This window comes from Miniopterus schreibersii, assembly GCF_964146895.1.
Source record: "Miniopterus schreibersii genome assembly, chromosome: 12".
In the NCBI taxonomy this organism is placed as follows: domain Eukaryota; kingdom Metazoa; phylum Chordata; class Mammalia; order Chiroptera; family Miniopteridae; genus Miniopterus; species Miniopterus schreibersii.
Window position 1 is genome coordinate 12446173 of NC_138112.1, and position 20981 is coordinate 12467153.

At 37.5% G+C, this 20981-nt stretch overlaps 1 protein-coding gene across 2 annotated transcripts in view; it reads left to right on the forward strand.

The window, feature by feature from the left end:
- CWF19L2 (CWF19 like cell cycle control factor 2) overlaps positions 1-20773 on the forward strand; it is a 90257-nt gene extending 69484 nt beyond the window's left edge. Inside the window, exons 14-18 of one of the 2 annotated variants that reach the window (XM_081155536.1) lie at positions 179-295; positions 7664-7819; positions 9661-9741; positions 18343-18444; positions 20114-20773. In XM_081155536.1, the coding sequence (XP_081011662.1) occupies positions 179-295; positions 7664-7819; positions 9661-9741; positions 18343-18444; positions 20114-20257 (600 nt within the window). In that variant the 3' untranslated portion in view covers positions 20258-20773. Of the gene's footprint in view, positions 1-178; positions 296-3881; positions 3932-7663; positions 7820-9660; positions 9742-18342; positions 18445-20113 lie in introns of those variants that run through there. The other variant, XM_081155537.1, reaches the window with a different exon arrangement.
- The last annotated feature ends 208 nt before the right edge of the window (positions 20774-20981 follow it).

The window sequence follows — 20981 nt, forward strand, 5'->3', positions numbered from 1 at the left end:
GACTTTTAAAATATTTTTAAAATATTAAGTGTCTTTAAAAGGATAAAAAAAAAATCTATTGCTTATAGACAATTATATTTTATTAAATGTTAGCCGTATTTCCCTTCTAAGGGCTCATCTGTTACAACCGAGAAGAGATGGCAGTAACATTTCACGTTTGCAATTTCCCCCCCCATAGGTTTATTTATGTTTACCCAACTTTCGATCTCTTACCGAAGGTCACTGCCTGATAGTCCCTCTGCAGCACCATAGAGCAGCTACCTTATTGGATGAAGACATCTGGGAGGAAATTCAGGTGAGCACGATAATGTTCATTGTCATTGTAACGCTTATGAGAAATTTTTACAAACTATTGTGACAAATCCCAACAGGTTTTATACCTTCATCCAATGATTTTAACTTTCTGAACTTAAACACTTGTATACATTTCCATAGTTGTGCATATCTTTGGGTCATGGTATTTAAATTTTTATTTTTTTATTTATTGATTTGAGAGAGAGACAGAGAGAGAGAGATTTGTTGTTACACTTATTTATGCATTCATTGGTTGATTCTTGTATGTGCCCTGACCCGGGATTGAACGTGCTACTTTGGTGTATTGAGATGATGCTCTAATCAACTGAGCTACCTGGCCAGGGCCATGTTTTGAAAGTTTTTAAGAAAAAAAAAATTTTTTTTAATTGAAGATATATTGTAGTTTCAGGTGTACAACTGAAAGCTTTTGTCTATTAAATAAACTGTGACAAAGTAATTATTACTTTTACTTTTAAAAAAAATCAGTGTAGGATTTCTAATCTGTGCATTTGTGGAACGTGAGATAATCATTCTTACCACAGTAAGCTAATAAGTTACAGCCAAAAGGAAATATATTTTTAGATAATAGAAAATAAATTTTGGAAGTTAGATGTTTATATTCAGCAGTTGTTATATTTTTCTATAATGGAACTGGCTGTCTCTGCTGCTGTGATTTTTGTGGGGATTTTGTTACCAGCTTTAATTTTCACACTTTCCCTTCATAATAACCTGGCCTAGAGTTTGGATTTAGGGACTTGGTGGGGGGACACTTCAAGAAATTGAAAGGCACAGTATGGGTGAAATTGCTGCTGAATTATTTCAAGACCTCATAATCAGAAAGAAAAAGGAAGGAAGGAAGGAAGGAAGGAAGGAAGGAAGGAAGGAAGGAAGGAAGGAAGGAAGGAAGGAAGGAAGGAAGGAAGGAAGGAAGGAAGGAAGGAGAAGGAAGGAAGGAAGGAAGGAAGGAAGGAAGGAAGGAAGGAAGGAAGGAAGGAAGGAAGGAGGAAGGAAGGAAGGAAGGAAGGAAGGAAGGAAGGAAGGAAGGAAGGAAGGAAGGAAGGAAGGAAGGAAAGAAAGAAAGAAAGAAAGAAAGAAAGAAAGAAAGAAAGAAAGAGAAAGAAAAGAAAGGAAGAAAGAAAGAAAAGAAAGAAAGAAATCTCTTGTTTTTCTTATGCCTGACAACTGAATAGGGGTTATAGGGACTCCTACTTAGAAAAATGTGAAAATGGTAAGACTTCAAAAGGGATTATATACTTTTCATCATACTGGTAAAGATGCTGAAAGAGGAGATATTTTGACTGCATTTAATGAAATTCAGTCTCTTTCTCCCTGTACTGTTTAAGATTATGCTGTGAAAGTTAAAGGGCGGACAGTTTTAATGCATCTATGGCCAAGCAAGGGTAAGAATGTGGAAAAATATACTTGATGTGAAAATTTTTTGTTTTTTCTACTAGTGGATGCCAGTACAGTAAATAATTTAAAATGGAAAGCATGCAAATTTAGCTTTCAGAATTATTTTGGGACTTTTCTGAAATGCTTTTTAAAAATTTATAGATCAAGCCCTGGCTGGCATGGCTCAGTGGTTAGAGCATCCACCTGGGCACGGAAGGGTCTCAGGTTTGATTCCTGGTCAAGGGCACGTACCTGGGTTGCAGGTTCCATTCCTGGCCCTAGTTGGGGAGTGTGCAACCAATTGATGTGTCTCTCTCACATTGATGTTTCTTTCTCCCTCCCTCCCTCCCTCCTTCCCTCTCTCTTTAAAAATCAATGGAAAAAATATCCTTGGGTGAGGATTTAAAAAAAAAAAAAGTTATATATCAAAACTGATTTAATTTAGAGCAAAATACAGTGCCAGAAAGATTTTAAGTAATACAAGAATCAAATCTGTGTGTTTTATATTTCTGTAAAAAAATTAAGCTACTTGATGAAACACATTGAGGTGGCTAAAGAAGAAATTTATTCAGTACAACATATACTGAGTACATGAGTATAAGATAATCCAAGTGTTGTGAGAAATGCAGACAGCAAGCATTCATTAATTCTGCCCAAAGGTATGGTATATTCTAGTACAGGTTACACTATAGTTTAGCAGATTTTGTAAGCCATGTGCATTACATAAAATTGAGTGAGGGCGGAAAAGCCAAATTGTTTTACATGAATAAAAGCGTTATAGTTCTTTTTGTGTGTGTGACAAAAGAAAAAATTGTTAGAAGTTGTAAATTACTGTAAATAGTAAGTGAATAAAATATCTGAATTCTAGCTTATTTAAAGAAATGTAGCTTTTAAAATATATATATTTTTATTAATTGTAGAGAGAGGAAGGGAGAGATAGAAACTTCAATGATAAGAGTTATTGATCAGCTGTCTCCTGCACGCCCCCTGCTGGGGATCGAACCCGAAACCCGGGTATGTGCCCTGACTGGGAATCGAACCGTTATCTTCAGGATCATAGGTCGATTTTCAACCATTGAACCACTCTGGCTCGGCAAGAAGTGTAGCTTTATTGATTTTGTGTTTTTACTTTCAAATATGTGTAAAAACTCAAATTATGCCCTGGTGAATATCCTTATGGTCTTTCACCTCTTTTAGAGAATATATTTTAAAAAATGATTAGAATTAGCTAAATATATTGTCTGCAAATACAGGAGCCATTTCTTTCAAGTGATTTTTTACACCGTCCTCTGGTAACATTTAAATTTAATTTTAGGTTTTTTATTTAATAAAAAATGCAAAGATAAGTTTCAGCAGAGCATATGGGAGTAATCACAAATTTCAAATGAGTAAGTTCCAAACTGTTAGTTTTATTAAATACATAGTGAAACTCTGCCCTCTTTAAATTTATTTTTATCGGTTTGATAAATATGCTTGAACATATGTTATAGTCAGACACTGTAGGTCCCTTTTTAAAATGTCCCATATTAGCAGTATGGGAGTCCTTGAATCTTATCTACAGTGGGCTTCACTGTGAAATGAGCTGATGGGGCCATTTCAGTTGGGAACCTCCAGTGTTGGTACCTTGAAGTCTTTCACTTGGGGCCAATCAGAATCTCTAGAAAGACCCTTTTATTCTCTTGCCTAGAGCAGTTAAGCCCGATTGCCAGTGTTCTGGGAGCTGAGTTGGGGAAGAAGGCTGGGGTGGCTGAATGTTGGACATTCAAGGACATTAAGTAACACTTATAAATGCCCCTGTTTTCAGACTGTGTATCCTCAACTGTCTGGTTTTCCCAGCCCAGCTGCCTTACAAAGTATAATCCTGTAGTGTTCTGCTGGTGCGGAAGAGGGCCTCTGGTGTGTTAATTGCTTTTTCTAAAGATTTTCACCTTAGCCGTCTGTTGTTGTTTTTTTAATCCTCACTGGAGGATAAGTTTTTATTGATTTTCAGATAGAGAGAGAGGAAGGGAGAGACTGAAACATTGATGTGAGAAACATCGATGGGTTGCCTCTCGTGCATGAGCCCCAACTGGGGATTGAACCCACAGCCTGTTGGTGTACGGGGTGACACTCCAACCAGCTGAGCCACTGGGCCTGGGCGTGATCTCTTGTTCATCACACCTTCACTTCTACTTCCATGTTCTTGGTGCTGCCAGCTCCTAAGCCTCTGAGGACTCTGCAGAATGGCTCTCTACTATCCCTGCTAACCCTCCTCCCCTACACCTCCCAGGCATGACCAGCTTCTAGTGTGTAAGTCAGACAATCCCAGGTGATCTGATTTTTAGTGTGCTTTCTCTTACTCTTTGTTTTAGTAGTTTTGTGCTGTTTTAAAAATTATTTTAATGTCACTTTTGAGGAGTCACTCTGTGAAGGGTATAGAGTTAAATGTTTATGTTCTATCTCATAATATTTATCTTTGACATGTTCTACTTAGATAACTTGAATAAATAATAGTATTAATATTACACGATAGCTTTGGTATCTCTAAGGAGAGTACTTCTTTTCATTTCAATATTATTTACTCATATCTACTTGATTTTTTTGTAATGTAACTTGATACATATTAAGAATTATAACACCCTGTAGTATGGTTTACTTAAATATATTGTTAGGAATTTTAGTCCAGGTGTGTTAACTAAATGAAGAATAGCAGTTAAGTGAGTAATCATAGCTTAGAAATGTGGAAAGTAGTGATTACCCAAAGGATGAAGTATTTTCTACTAGGAATATGGAAATTCTATGTTATCCCCATAACATGGGATCTCTGTATCTCTCTCAAGCATAAAATAGCTTTGGTATCTTATGATTATGATCTAAAGAACTTTTTTCATTGTTTAGTTTTCATATAACTATAAAAAAAGAATATTATTTAAATATGTATAGTGTATTTATTATATTACACTTGGGGGTGGAATCCTGCTTTAATGAAGTTGATAACCTCAAATTATACCATTAAGCTCATATTTTAAAATTAAAGTCTTTTATACACATAGAGAAGTACTTAAATGTGTATGTGTCCTCCTTGAAACTATTAGCATGATATATATTTTTTAATATTGAACTGTTCTTGTATCACTACTAATTTAGTACTTTTGAGTCTTCATTTATAATTCATGATATCTTGAGTCTGTCTTCATGGCTTCCAGCAGTTAAACTGGGAAAGGATTATGCACAGACAGGAAGGAAGGAAGTTTGTGAGATAATCTTTGGATTACCTAAATTGTTATTACTGTTGTTGCTGCTTTTTATCCACTTTTTCCTTTCTTCAAAAATGTTTGGTTTTCAAATATATAGTTCCACTCTAGTAATGATTTCCCATTTCCTATAAAATTATAAAGTTATCTTTTCTCTACAGAACTAGATAGAGAGATAAATAACAATTAGTTGAAAATATTTATAATAAATAAAAATTTACAAGCATAGTAACAGTTAACAAAATAGAGTCAATCTCATAAACTATGTTATAAAACCAAATTTGTATATTTTCCCATTTGATTTTGTTTTTTAGTTTTATGCATGTAATACTAGGCATGGAAAGGTGACTATTTGGGGTGTACAGTTGAATAGAGGTGGCAGTAAGGTTAACTGTTGTCACATTCTGGTTCAGCAGCAGCTTCAGTCATATCCCTGATGCCAGTGAATTGCCCATCTTACCATTCTTCAATTCTGTTGCAAATAAAACCTAACTCACAGTACCTTGAGAGAGCAAAAGTTAATTTCTTATATCATAGTCCAGTATGGATTGGACAGACAGTTCTCTAAGGCAGGTCTCCTATAAGCTGTAATTCAAGCATCTGAGCTCCTTCCCTGATAAGGCTGTCCTGTGGTGGGTCCTCTTTCAGCACCTGGGACGGAAGAAAATGAACATGAGGGGGCACACTGCTGCTGAACTGCTTCAACACACAAGTGGTACATACCATTTCTACATGCATTCACTGCTCAGAGCTAAGTATGGCCCCACCTAAGCCCCAGAGAGGCTGGGAAATTTAGTCGTTTTCTTTGCCCAGGAAGAGGAAAATGAGTTTAGGTAGCACAGCCTTTTGGGGAAGCATTTTTATCTGCAGAAATCAGATTGGGGGCATGGCAGGTATAAAATTTGAATGATTAATTTTACCATACAGATGTCCATACCAATATTTTATATTTTATTCATAATTTAGCCTCAGTTGTGTGTGTGCTGTATCTATTAATGTGATTTTTATAGAGTATAATATCTAAGGCAGAATTTTTAAAAGAGGAAGTAATCATCTATAATCTATAATGATTTATCTAACAATCACCTCTGATGAGATTATAACTGAAAGGTCAGCAGTCCCTTACATTATTAGCCAAAGACTTTGAATTTAACAACAAATTGAGTGTCTAAAGAGACTATGTTCAACTTAATTATATTGCTGCAGTCAGAAATGAAAAATGAATCCCATATCTGTTGCTTACTAGGTACCTTTCAAGTCACCTCAAATTATTATTATTTGATTTCTTTCTTTCTCGCTCTTTTTAAAATTTACCTACTTGCTCTTCTTTTATAAAATGAGTGGAAAACAGAAAAGTAATCAATTACAAGTGGTCAGTGGAGGCCTGGCTGGACCCAGAATGTTCACCTCGTACCCAGCAGTAATGAGTAGCCTCTTCCCTTGCTAGGTGCCAGCGGAGGCTGAGTGGGAACCGGAACTTCTAGGCAATGTCTCAGCCGCCCGGGCAAATCTCTAGGGAATTATGCTGAGTGAAGAACGCCAACCCCAAAAGATTATGTGATTCCATTTATATAATGTTCCTGAAATGACAAAATTAAAGAAATTGAGAACAAATTGGTTGTTGCCAAGGTTTAGGAAAGAAGGGGGTTTGGAGTGAGTGCGACTAGAAAAGGGGGCAGTGGAGACATGCTCGCAGTGTTGGCATCACTCTGTATCTTGACTGCATCAGCATTAATACATGTGATGCGTTATCATAATAACATAATTTTAATCAAAATACTAAAAAGTTACAAATCAAGCCGACAACTCTAAGTAGCAGTATTTCGCCCCCCTGCTTGACAGGCGCACTTGCTGGCTCTCTGCAAGGCCCATTGAATTTGTGATTCTCAGCCACGGGGGGTCTGCACATGGTGCTGCGGGGAGAGTTGGCTTTTGGCTCCTGGCCTTCAGCCTGCTCCCCTTTCTTCTAATCCCCGGCTTCATCCTGTGCAATGAGGGGTGTCCTGTGAATACATGTTAATGTCTTGGGCTCCATGTCTAAACTCCTCTACAAACAACTGTCCCTCAGGTCTAGGAGCGTGAAATAAATAAGTGAATAAATAAGTAAATAAAAAATAAGGATTTTGTAATGATGAACTGTTTGGGAAAAGAAAACAAACACTTTTCTCATCTGTAGTATGCTTGATTTTCATATACTTGGTAGGACTGGACTATATGTGAAAACGGGATTGCTTGAATATACAAGGTTACAAGTGAAGGGTCAGCCAACATTATAAGGGAGCAAGCAAATGAAGGTGCTGTGAACATAAGGAAAAAGAAGTGAAGTCTGCTTGTCTGTACGAATTTAAGGATGCCTGCCTACTCTGAGTACCTTTTTTGGCGTATGGATGTTTTTTTCTATGATTTTCTGTGATTTCTGCTTATTTTACCCACCTGAATTTGATTTTAGTTCTTATTTTAGTTTAATGGAACCATTTAATATGTACATATATTAGTAGTTTTATACATAGATATAAAACAATGCAGTGTGAATTTCAGTTTTTAAAAAATCTTGCTTAAATATGTGAAGTTATATAGTGGACTTAGAAAGTAAAGTAATTCCAAAGTAACATTAACAAGTTCAGATATAGTTTACTATTTGTGTTTTTTTTTAAAGGGATTCATTGTACTTTTTATTGTTTTCATATTTTGAAAACAATATGTTTCATATGTGCTTTTTTTACTAACCATTTTCCTTTCTTCAGATGTTTAGAAAATCATTGGTAAAGATGTTTGAAGATAAAGGATTGGACTGCGTCTTTTTAGAGACTTATATGGGCATGAAGAAGCAGCATCATATGGTTTATGAATGCATTCCGCTCCCGAAGGAAGTGGGTGATATGGCTCCCATCTATTTTAAGGTATTTACGGATAGTCTTTACATGCATGCTTATATTTTGCTACAGTGCTGTTTTATGAACACAGTTTCTTTGTTCTTGTATTTTTTTCTCCAGTATACTTAAATTTTATGTTATGTAAGAAATAAAGTAAGTCACAAAAAATTCTGTATAAATTTCTATGGAAAGAAATTTGGGATTTTGACCTTTAAAAGCCTACTTGTTAATAAGTGTGAGTATGCTGTCAACTAGTAATTTATAATCATTATTCCAGTTTCTCATTTCTCAAATGGAAAATTGTTTTACCTTGAGTAGTTACAAGTCAAAATTAGTCATAACTCTAGAAAACTTATCATTGAAATTCATGAGAGCCATAGACAGTTACATACAATCAGTAAAAGTAGCAATTGCTAAAGCAAGTTATTGCTGTAAGTTTTAGTATTTAACACCTCATTATGCTATTTGTAAAGAGAAACTAATATCTAACTTTGATACACATGCTTGGATATATAGTAAATGACTACACTTCTAAGTGTCATTATAATATTCAAGCAACTTTTACTAAATAGCATGTGTTTGATGCTGACCTGAATACAATATAGTTTATAGACTAATGTAAATACATAAATGTAGAACCATGTATGAAGTAGTAATGTGATCAGTGAAAAAAAGGTAATGTTTTGTGAGGTTCTGTTGGAAGGCTTGCAAATGCAATGTTTAGACAGTATAGGATGGTAAAGTTTATTAATGTAAACTGTAAATTACAATAAAAAGGATTATAAAACTTTTTAAGGTTAGTGAGGTGGTGAAAATCTACTTTTTCTCTAGATATTTTTTTAAAAATCTGAATATTTGATTTGAAGAATATGCTATTAAAGTACAGGAGGATAAGCCAGATAATCTCAAAATCCATGTCAATCCTATGTTGAAGAAAATCAGTGAGAAGAGATTATTATACTGTTATTGAGTGGTTTTGTTTGTTTGTTTTTTGGTTTTTGTTTTACACTTCCTCAGGATAGTCTTAGATGATTGTGACTGTAGGCACTGAGGCATAGGACACACCATGTGATCATTTAAGATGTGTTTATTGGTTTTGGCTTCAGTTTTATGTAGAATGTGCTATATTATAGTATCAACACAAGCAACCCGTGCCTTTTAAACAGGGAGCCGCAGTCTATCTGATGTATTTAAATTGTGCTTATTTGAATTTAAAAAATATGAATATTTGATTAAATAAAAATCATTAAAATTTGCTTCATTAATAATGGTAAGGTTTAAAACTGAGATTATTTTATATTCATCACCCTAGCCCTTCTTTCTATTAAACATTTCTTTTCCATAAATACTAGTCATATTGCTTAGCCTAGGAAGTCTTAGAATGCTATGTCTATGCTCCCCCCCCGCATCTTTACTTCTTTGTTATATGGCCAGAAATAGTTTAACTACTTGGTTGCTAGAAAGCCTGGAAATTACTCTTTTTTCATATTTAGAAGAAGAGCAGTAGAACGAAGTGTATTTATTTGAGTAGATTTCTGTGGAGTAAGGAATTTGTGAACTTTTATGCTTACAAATTACATGCAGTTGTAAATTGCTTGGTCTTATTAAAAGTTGTTTTCGTCACGTAATGTTGAGCTGAACTTAACTTCATTACAGGAGTTAAGAATGGGAAAAAGTGTCTTGACTAAAGATAGAACTTTTTAAAAAATCAAGAAGTTCCAATTTTAAATAACCCAAATTAAAGCTTATCCACTCAAAATAATGGCTCACCATGTATAACATACCCTGTAATTTACTGTGTTATTTAATTTTTAAACTGTCTTGTATTTAAATATGTTATTTTTCATTAACAAATGACTGTTTCTTAGAAAGCCATAATGGAATCTGATGAGGAGTGGTCTATGAACAAGAAATTGATTGATCTCTCTTCCAAAGATATCAGGAAGTCTGTAAGTATTTTTTTTCTACTATGAGAAATTACCCTAGTGTTAAGGATTTTCATTAATTTCCACATCTTATTTGAAAAAGGGACTGTTTTTGGCTGAGCGACCAGATGTAAAGTAACGGATTCTACAAATAAAGAAGAAGAAATTCTTTTCATTTTGCCTTATCTAGGAAATGCATGTTTGTTCAAATGCTTGTTGGAATGTTTATTCCTGACCTTCTGGCCCTCTGCCATTGTCGTCCCTGTAATTGGCTGTGACAGCTATCAGCATCTGCCCGAGAGTTCCTCTCCTGGGCTTCCCAGCCACCATGGGGCAGATGGTGAGAGGCTTTCTTGTCAATAGAATTATAATGAGGGACATTTTTCTAGAGGCTCTATTTTGAATTTGGAACCTGTGTCCACAGCCTCCTTTTCTTTGACTTTTCAGTGAGCCAAAGCAGCCCCACCTAGGCTCTCCCCTGTTGCTTCTATCCTAAGCCCATCCTGGTTAGCCGGGGAAAGCTGCCGCTGTCTGTTGCTCCCCTGGTTTCAAGTCTGGTCCCATAGAGTTTAGGAGATGCACACCTGTGGAGGAAGAGGGGGCAGGGAAAGTCACTGGCATGCTCCTGGGAGGGGGAGTGCACCCAGATCAACTTTTAGATGTAAAGTTCACATAAGTTGAGTACTTTTGTAATGACCTTTCCCTTTTTCTAGAAATAAAAATTAAGTGGAATAGAGATAGAATTGTGAATTCCATTTTGTTTTTCTATTAAAAAGGTAAGTTAGCCTACAGGTGTTTATTGAGTGCCTCCTATTTACCAGGCACTATTTAGGTGCTTTTCATACAGAGTGGAACAAAACAGAGAAGATCCCTGACTTGATGGAGCTTATGGTCTAGTGCAGGATTTGGGAACCTCCAGGCTGTGTGTAAATCCCGCCTGCTGCCTGTCTGTGTGAACAAGGTTTTATTGCAATATAGCCACACCCATTTGTTATGTATTGTCTTTGGCAGGTTTCATGCTACAAGGGCAGAGTTGAAAATTATGACAGAGACTGTGATCTTCTGCAAGTTTTTTAAGTTTGCTGACCCCTGTTCTATTAGAGGTGTCACTAGAATATTTCTTCCCATTTCTTCTTTTGGGAAGCTAGACTCCCGATACATGTGAATGATAGGATTCCGTACTACATTTATTATATCCCATTCAGAAGATTAGAATTTTATGCATTATTGAAGATAGTTTTAATTCAGAGGTAAAATATTCTCTACGGTCTTATTCTCTCCCCTTGCTGGTGAATTGAGCTAGACAATATATTTAAAACCAAAACATAAAAACTCCCTCCTAAATGTCCTATGTACTTCTGGTTTATAAGCATAAGGAAAAAGATATCTAATATATGCACATCTTTTGTGCCTACTTTTCACTTCTCATATCATAATTTCCAATGTCATTCATTATTCTTTTAGAACATGATTTTAATGGCAGCTGAAAATATTTTGAGGTAGAAATTTTAAAAGAAATGTATTTTTCTTCTTTCACTACACTGCATATGCTGTTTTCTTCCTGGTAAACCATCACCTACCTATTAAAACCTTGTTTTTTATTTTTATTTTGTTTATTTTATTTTATGTTTTTAACTTTATTGTTGAAAGTATTACAGATCTCCCCCTTTCTCCCCCCATTAATCTCTCTCCCCCTACATCTGCTCCCCCCCCCCCCCCCGGCCTTCACCACACTATTGTCTGTGTGCATGGGTTATGCATATATACATCTAAGTTCTTTGATTAATCCCCACCCACTTCCCCATCCCTGCTTCCCACTGAGATTCCTCAGTCTGTTCCATGCTTCTATGTCTCTGGATCTATTTTGTTCCTCAGTCTATTTTGTGTATTAGATTCCACTTATGAGTGAGATCATTGAAAACTGAATCAGGAAGAATCAGAAAACCAGAATAGGCCAGTAGCAACTGATGAAATCGAAGCAGTAATCAGAAAACTCCCAGCATACAAAAGCCCTGGTCAGGACAGCCTCACAGGGGAGCTTTCTAATTCTTTAAGTTGTAGGGTTAGATAGTTTACTAAAAATTTTTCTTGCTTTTTGAGGTAGGCCTGCATTGCTATGAACTTTCCTCTTAGGACTGCTTTCGCTGTGTACCATAGATTTTGGGTTGTTGTGTGTTCATTTTCATTTGTTCCCAGGAAGTTTTTTCTTTCTTTCTTGATCTTGTTGGTAACCTATTCATTGTTTCATAACATGCTATTTAGCCTCCATGTGTTTGAAGGTTTTTGAGTGTTTTTACTGCAGTTAATTTCTAATTTCATGCCCTTGTGATCTGAGATGCTTGATATGATTTCAGTTTTCTTGAACTTGTAGAGACTTGTTTTGTGTCCTAACATGTGGCCTATCTTTGAGCATGACCCATGTGCACTTGAGAGGAATGTCTATTCTGTAGCTTTGAGGTGAAATGTTCTGTAAATATCAAATCTATCTCATCTAGTATGCCATTTAGAGTCACTGTTTCTGTGTTGACTTTTTCTCTGGAAGATCTATCTAGTGAAGTCAGTGGAGTGTTGAAGTCCACGACTATAACTGTATTGCGGTTGATCTCTCCCTTAAAGTCCTTAAGGTTGTTATTGATAGGTCCTTATTTATTGTCATTTTAATTCTTTATGCCTATGTTTCTCTTTTTCTTCTTCTTATTACAGCATTCCTTTAACATTTCCTGCAATGCTGGTTTGGTGATGATAAACTCCTTTAGCCTTTTTTAAAATCTGGAAGCTCTTTATTTTACCATCTATTTTGAATGATAGCCTTGCTGGATAGAGTAGTCTTGGTTTCAGATCCTTGTTTTGCCTTACCTTGAATACTTCATACCATTCCCTTCTGGCCTGTGGAGTTTCTGATGAGAAGTCAGCTGACAGCCTTATGGGAGCTCCTTTGTAGGTAATAGCTTGCTCTTCTCTTGCTGCCTTTAAAATTCTTTGTCTTGAATTTTTGGAATATTAATTATGATGTGTCTGGGTGTGGGCCTCTTTGAATTCTTCTTGCTTGGGACTCTCTGTGCCTCCTGAACTTTTGTGGCTTTTTCCTTGACCAGGTTCAGGAAGTTTTCTGCCTTTATTTATTTATTTTCCCCCCTTCCCTCCCTCCCTCCCTCCCTCCCTCCCTCCCTCCCTCCCTCCCTCCCTCCCTCCCTCCCTCCCTCCCTCCCTCCCTCCCTCCCTCCCTCCCTCCCTTCCTTCCTTTTCAGAGAGAGGAAAGGAGAGGGAGAGAGAGAGATAGAAACATCAATGATGAAAGAGTCATTGATCGAGCCCTCAACCGGGCATGTGCCCTGACCGGGAATCGAACCCCGATTGCCTGGATCCTAGGTCAATGCTCAACCACTGAGCCAGGCCCGGCTGGGCTGCCATAATTTCTTTGAAAAGGTTCTCTAACCCTTGCTTACTTTTGACCTCTGCTGGCACTCCTCTGATGCAAATATTGTTACGTTTCATGTTGTCCCACAGCTCCCTTAGATTGTCCTCCTGTTTTTTAGTTGTTTTTTCTTTTTGGATCTCTGATTGAGTGATTTTTTCTACCCTGTCTTCTAATTTGCTGACCTGATCCTCAGCTTTCTCTAATCTGCTGTTCATTCCAATGTATTTAAAAAGAAAAAAATCTTTATTGATTTCAGAGAGAGGAAGGGAGAGGGAAAGAGAGAGATAGAAACATCAGTGATGAGAGAGTCATTGATCAGCTGCCTCCTGCACGTCCCCCACTGGGGATCGAGCCCACAGCCCAGGCATGTGCCCTGACTGGGAATCCAACAGTGATCGCCTGGCTGAGATAGGTCGATGCTCAACTGCCTAGCCACACCCAGCTGGGCCCAATGTATTCTTAATTTCTGCTATGTTGTTCTTCATTTCTGACTGGCCGTTTTTCATAGTTTCCATATCTTTTTTTATGCTGCTGAGCATCCTTACTATTAGTATTCTGAACTCTATATCTGATAGCTTGCTTATCTCCATTTCATTTAGCTCTTTTTCTGGAGACTTCTCTCATTCTTTCATTTGGGGCTTTTCTCCCCATTATGGCTGCCTATTTGAGTTTGTTCCTATGTATTAGGTAGGCCTGCTAGAACACTCAGTCTTTTTGGAAGGTCTCTGGTGCAGGCTAATGTCAGATGCTGTTTGTGACTGGCATTGAGTAGCCTGTTTGGAGCTATCAACAACCCACAGCTTGAGGTCCCCTCTGTTGGTGCTGGGTGCGTTTGAACAGGACCAAGGTACACACCAAAGTCTGCTTTTCCAAGGCCTGCGTCCAGAAGTGGATGAAGCAAAGACTCAAAGCACTCTGAGGTCTGCCTCTGCCTTCAGGCTGATTAATCTGCTTTTCTTAATGAGCCTCATGCTGTAGAAACTCCACCGGTAGGGGGAGAAGTTTTCCAGCAGGGTGGGGCAATTGCTTCCCCCTCAGGCAAAAGCTGCTTGGAAGGTAAATGCCTGAGAAAGATGCCCTCTGCAGTATGGGGGAATGACTTGGCACAGGAATCCAGAGGGTTACGCTCTGAGGTGTATCTCCAGAGCCCATACCCTAGATTCTCCTCACACAGCTCCAGTCTACTCTGCCCTCCCTCTCCTAGAGCCCAAGTGAATGGCTGCACACAAAACTTTGTGCATTGGCTCTTTAAGAGGATGCCTGCATTTCTAGCCGTTTCTCCCTGGCAGACAGAAATCTGGCTGCTTTTCACAGCTAGATGTTATGTGGGCACCTTCTCAGTTCTGGTGCTCTTGGCTGGGAGGCCCAGCCTGGGGTTAGGCCCAGGGTCCACAGTGAGAACCCCCCTAAAGCTAAGATACCTCTCTAGACCTTCAGCTGCTGCCTGTGGGAGCCCAGTCAGCTTTCTCAGGCCTCTGTACTGCCTACCAGTCTCTATGTGGTCTCCACTTTTCCTCCTTGGTTATGAGGGTGCTCTCCAGCTCGTCTTCAGTTGCAGTTGGTTATTCAGGGTGGTTTTTCTGTATTTTAGTTGTAATTCCAGTTTGGTCCTGGCATAGTGTCAGGGTAGCTTCCACTCAGGCCGCCACCATCTTTTCCAGTCACAGCTTTGTTTTTTAAAACCTAGATAAGTACTTAGGTACCCAGAGGGTTCTAATATTTTAACTTAACCAATATGGAAAATAAAAAAAAGTACACATCCCTGGTAGTTGCGTATTCAACTTTGAAGTGTTTCAAATTTAGCACCAGTTGCCATTTCTAAGTCTCACTAGTGTTGTATCTTGAAGTCACAGCAGGTGTGGAAGGAGCCAGATGAGTTTGTGAGGTCCCCTTAGCTTTAGGATTTAGTAATTATGTGGATGGAATTGTGAGGAGAACTTGAATTTAAAATTACTCCAAAGCAGGTCACTTTTTAGGTTAACAAGCTTTCCAGTATCATTTTAAAATGATAAAAGTGCTTTGAGCATTAAGTGAGCATTGTGGAAAAAACCTTACTATACTTTTAAGAGCTCTATTTCCTTGGCAGTTTCATAAAGTATTGGAGTGATTATTTTTCCATAGTAGATTCTTGGCTTTTAGTAGAGATTCACATATTTGTAATTCATTCTGATTCTTTGTTGATTTATGTTTTTCCTTGCCGTGTGAGTATAAGCTTCTCTTTTTGTGCCCTTTTTGTTTATTCTCTGTGGGTCTTTTGATGTCTCTGCGATGTAGCCTGAAGTTTATGGAAATATACAAGGGAAACAGATCTGAATGTCCATTGCAGAGGAATGGATGTGATATTAAATAACCTGTCAAGAAAAGTGGTCGTTTTTTACAAGGCTGTTTTACTGAGATTTCATATGAGTTCTTTTTGAAGTTTTAAATGTTGTGATTTTTTTAAAGTTATTTTTGTGAAAAACACATTTAGGGACTGATTTTTTTTTTTTTAAACTAAACAAAGTCTGTCTCAAGGAAAATTTGAATTTACTCACAGACCCTCAAACTTGAGGTCAACTATAAGAAGCCATGAGTAACATCTGGAATATTCAAAGCAGAAAATTCAAATACTATTGTTTTTCTACCATAAATAACATTTTTTTGCAGTTATAGTAGTTGTAAAAAATCAGGTAACTCTGTTGGTACCTTTCAAGAGTGGTACCAAAGTTTTGACTTCTTTCTATCTGGCTGGTTAAGGCAAGAAAAGATAAATGCTAAATGTGCAATCCCTATTAAAATACCAGCAGCATATTTCACAGGTCTGTTGTTTAAAACAACACAGATTATTATCTTATAGTTCTGGATGGCACAAATAGAAAAGGAGTTTCACTGGGCTGAAATCAAGGTGTTCGGCAGCCTGCATTCTTTCTGGAGGCTCTAGAGGAGAATCCATTCCTTTGCCTTTTCCAGCTTCTAGATGTTACCTGCATTCCATGGGCTGTGGTCCCTTCATCTTTAAAGTCAGCAGTGTAGCATCTCCTGATCCTTCTTTGTGGTTACATTAACCCAGGATAATGTCCCCACTTCAAGATTCATAACTTAATTGCATCTGCAAAGTCCTTTTGCCATATAAGGTAAGATATTCATGGCAAAATAGTGAATTAGATTATTGGCATATTTAAGGGGCCGTTATTCTGCCAAACATAATACAAATAAAAGGCATGGGCCCCGTCATCACAAGTTGCTTCCTCAAGTTCTCTCTCTAAGTACTGTCATTCATTTGATGTATTTCTGTAACATTGTTTTAGCAATTCAGATTTTTGTTTCACACATGATGATCTCTGTCAGGTAGCCAAAATATCCTAATGGAGCCTTCCAGATCCTTTTTTCTTTGACCACCAGTTTTGCGCAAAGCACTGTTGTTTGGGAGATAGAAATGAAAGTAATATTTGAGTAATATTGTCTGTTCCAGACCCTGGGCCATGCATTTTATGTGTATTTTTCTGTTTGATTTTCACAGCAAACCTCTGGGCTCTTATAGTTCTCAGGAGGCTCAGAGATGTTAAATAACTTGCCTGTGGTTACAGAGTTGCAAGGACCAGTGCTATGATTAGAGCCATATCTGTTTCTTTATTTTTTCTTAATTATCTAGGTCATACATGTTTATATTTTAAAAATGTGAAAATATAAAAGAATACAAAGTCACAAAACAGTAACCCATTTCTTTGCATATTTTGTAAACTGATTTGTTTTTACTTAATACTTTTTCTATAACATGAACAACTCTTTATTAGCCCTAATTTTAATTGCTTTGTATTATATCAAGATGACCACTTTCTTTCCACCATGCTATACCATCTACCCTCAAACCATTGCTCCTTGAGAACACATACAAAATGCATACATATGCGATTCAGGGCCCAAAAGAGTAAATGCTGACTGTACAAGGGATTAGAGAGGAGAAAGAGTGCTATTAGTTGACTCCCTTGAATAATTTTTAGTGACAGAATTGGAGCTTGGAGGAAAAACTTGCATGAGCAAAGATTTACTTAATTGATGAAGCAATAAATTATGGCCTTTTCTAATCAAAATAGAGTTTAAAATATTTTGTGTGTGTGTGTGTATGTGTGTAGAAAGTGAGAGGGAGGGAAAAAGGGCAGGGGAGATAAAGACCCTGGAGCAGTGTAGATTTGAACTGCTTGGGTCCACTTATATGTGCAGTTTTAAAAATAAAAAGCTATTGTTTTTGACCTTTGGTTGGGAGTCTGTGGATGTAGAGGACTGACTGACTCTGTGCATTGACCTAAACCATTTTATAATAGGGGATTTGAGCATTTTTGGATTTTAGTATCCACGGGAGGTCCTGGAAACAATCCCTCCATGGATACTGAGGGTAGTTAGTTCTTCCAGAGTCAAAAGTTATGCATGGATTTTCAACTCTGTGGGGGTGGTAAATGCCCCCTTACCCCTGCATTGTTCAAGGGTAAGCTGTAGTTAATCCTGGAGATATTTTGAAGTGAGTTTGGTAAACTAAGTATTGCTATACCCATTTCACCAGTTAATAAAAAATTATGATTGTTTGGGTTTAACTTATCTTTAATTGATTTCAGAGAGAGGAAGGGAGAGGGAGAGAGAGAGAGAAACATCAGTGATAAGAGTGTCATTGATTGCCTGCCTCCTGCATGCCCCCTGTGGGGGATCAAACCTGACACCTGGGCATGTGTCCTGACCAAGTATTAAACCTTGATCTCCTGGTTCATAGGTTGACACTCAACCACTGGGCAACACCAGCTGGGCAGGTTTGATTTATCTTTGATAAATAAATAGTAATAAACAAAGCTCCAGATATATGGCTCTTCCTAATTTGCATTGTGAGCAAAATTTAAGAGAGCTTACTTTTATTCTCTATGTGTATAGTCTAAGGAAAATTATTCTGCTGTTATATTTTTAAAATGTACCTTTTCTGTTTTCCTCAAAGACAGGAAAATAATTGGTCTTGATGATAATTGTTGGATGTTACAAAGAGCTATCTGGCTGAAAGGCCACCTGATGAAATGTGTTACTCAGAGTGTTAGGTCATTACCTCAGTATCTCTAGATGAGAAATTCACTGTGTACTTTTTCTTGAGGGACATTCAGTTATTGACATGCCAGAGAGCAAGAAGAGGGGTGAAGCATGACTTTCTGATTCCATGTTGTATTCACATGAGATTTATTTTGTTTATTTAGGTGCCCAAAGGCTTACCTTACTTCTCTGTGGATTTCGGCCTCCAAGGAGGGTTTGCTCATGTCATTGAAGATCAACACAAATTCCCTCATTACTTTGGAAAGGTATGCTAACAACTTAAATAACAACTCAGTGTTTAGCCATTTGGTAGCACTTTTCTTTTGAAGGGAAGTCAAAACTCTGGTCACAGTATACAGTGAGGTTGGTGAGTACTGTTCCACCCAAGTTTGAGAGGAACAACGTAGAAACTATTAATAAAATTACCCCAGACTATTTGTTACAGTCAGGAATGTCACTTTGGAACCAAAGATTTGTTGACAGTGTCAACAGTGACTGTAGTGTTTCCCTGTGGAGTCAGCCAGCCTTGTGCTGTGAGTGATAATTGCAAACATTATTGAGAGCTGACACTGACACATGTATTGTTCTGAGCACTCACTTAATTCTCACAATGACTCTATCATGTAGATATTGTTACTACTTTCATTTTACAGATGAAGAAACTGAGCTGTAGAGAGGTTATGTAACTTTCCAATGTCATTCGCTAATAAATGACAGAACCAAGGGTACATACACTCATGATTGAACCAGAGGACAAGAGATCTCACCTCTTCATTTATAATTAAGCACCATATAGTTCAAGAATCATATGACTAATTTCATACATATTAGACTATAGATCTTCCATGACCAGTAGGTTCTGTTCAGTACTACAGATTGCCTTCTAGGGGTATAGTTCTTACGTGTGTCTCCTGAGATTCTGGTGGTATGTAAGTTGGTGTCAGGGACTGGAATGAAGTTGACATAGCCACTGCAGCAGTGTAAGAAGTCCAGGCAATAGTAGCTCTCGAAGTGACCTTTCACTGTAGGGTAGCTCGGCCTTTCTGCTCAGGCGGTCCTCTAATTAGAGGAGCCTCGATGAATTCCCAGGGTTCCCTGTGCTCCCTTCCCACCTTTTCTCCTGTAAAAGACTATCTTCTACAAGGAATAGGGACATGGCAAGAAGAATCCCAACTCCAGAGGTTTGGGTGAAAAACTTTTTATGCTGCCGTCTTTAAAGGACTAACTGCGGGCTCAAACTCACATGAGCCTTTGAACTGTTGAGTTACAGAAATTTGTTTGAGAATTTTCAGAATGTTTTTTCCCAGAGTTAACTAGAAAAACATTTGTTTTCATTGCTCTGAAAAATTCTATTGTTATTCAGTGATGACAGAATTTTGTCATTGAATAGGACTCTGGATTTATTTTTTTAAACTTGATTCTAGTGAAAATGAAATAAATTATCATTTATTTTATTTCCTCTCTGTGCCCTCTTCTACCTCCACCCACCCTGCCCCCTGCAGTTGGTTTATAAATACTCTGGGTAGCAGAGAGAACATTAGCAGAGATTCAGCTGCAGTTGAACAACAAAGCTAATAATTATTAGATGCTGATTAACTTTTTTTCAAACCAGAGCAGCTAATAAGGATCAAATTAATTAAATTTCACTTTCTCTTTCTCCCTTTCCTGTCTGGTAGGTGTGCTAACACGCAACAAAATGGACGCATTACTTGACATGGAGACACAGCTAGGACTCCTAAGATTACAGGGTTTGCATAGTTAGAACTAATTGAAAACAAGATTTTTTTGACTTGAAATTAATATTTATGTAAAATTTGAACATTTTCATGGAGAATTGCTGAATGCTATATTGATTAGCAGAATAAACAAATAGCTCCGTTCCTGTTTTCATATTTGTACATACAACGTGTCTGTATTTTTCTTCTTCTTTAAAAGGAAATCATTGGTGGGATGCTGGATATAGAGCCACGATGTTGGAGGAAAGGGGTCCGAGAAAGCTTCGAGGATCAGAGAAAGAAAGCACTGCAGTTTGCTCAGTGGTGGAAACCATTTGACTTCACCAAAAGTAAACAGTGTTGAGTCATACCTTCCAGTTTTATTTCCTGCACCTAACTACACAGCCGGCCCTCAGGTCACAGGGAAGGCCATGCTCTGGGTCTCTGTCCACTTGGCATCATTGGCTGTGTCATTTCCTTCCCCATCTGCTCCTGTGGACTGCATTACTTCCATGGACCGGGGAGTGAGGCCAGCTCTGCTGGGTGACGTCCTCACATTCCTGTTCTGTACCTACGTCTTGGTGTTCCAAACCATTCAGTGGATATATGGAAAGACTTTTCTGAAGGATTAGCCAGGACGTGTAGCAGATCATTGGTTCAGAAGAAAATAGGTTGGCTTCAAGGTTAAGTCTATTGATTGACTTCCTTTGCATTTTTTAAATTAAGAGTTGGCATATTCAGTAATAATTGGAATTTCTCTTCATAGCATCTTATAGAAGATCTCTTGATTTTCCACCAGCAGCATATATCACTGCTGTTCTTTTTATTGCGGGAAAACGATGTCCCAGAGGTGATAAAGAATTAAATGACGTATAACATGTTCCTGATTTGTTTGTTTTTATTTCTAGATTTTTAAAATAGTGTCTTTGAATTTTGGTGAGTTTAAAAGTAATTGTTCTAAGTAATACAATTTACAGTTGTTTGCGATTTTTATGAAAGTTAAAAATGTTAGCCAAATCATCATTCTTGCATTGTATTGATTCTGACAAAATCCTAAGTACTGAGAGTGTGCTGAGTGTCAAGAGCAC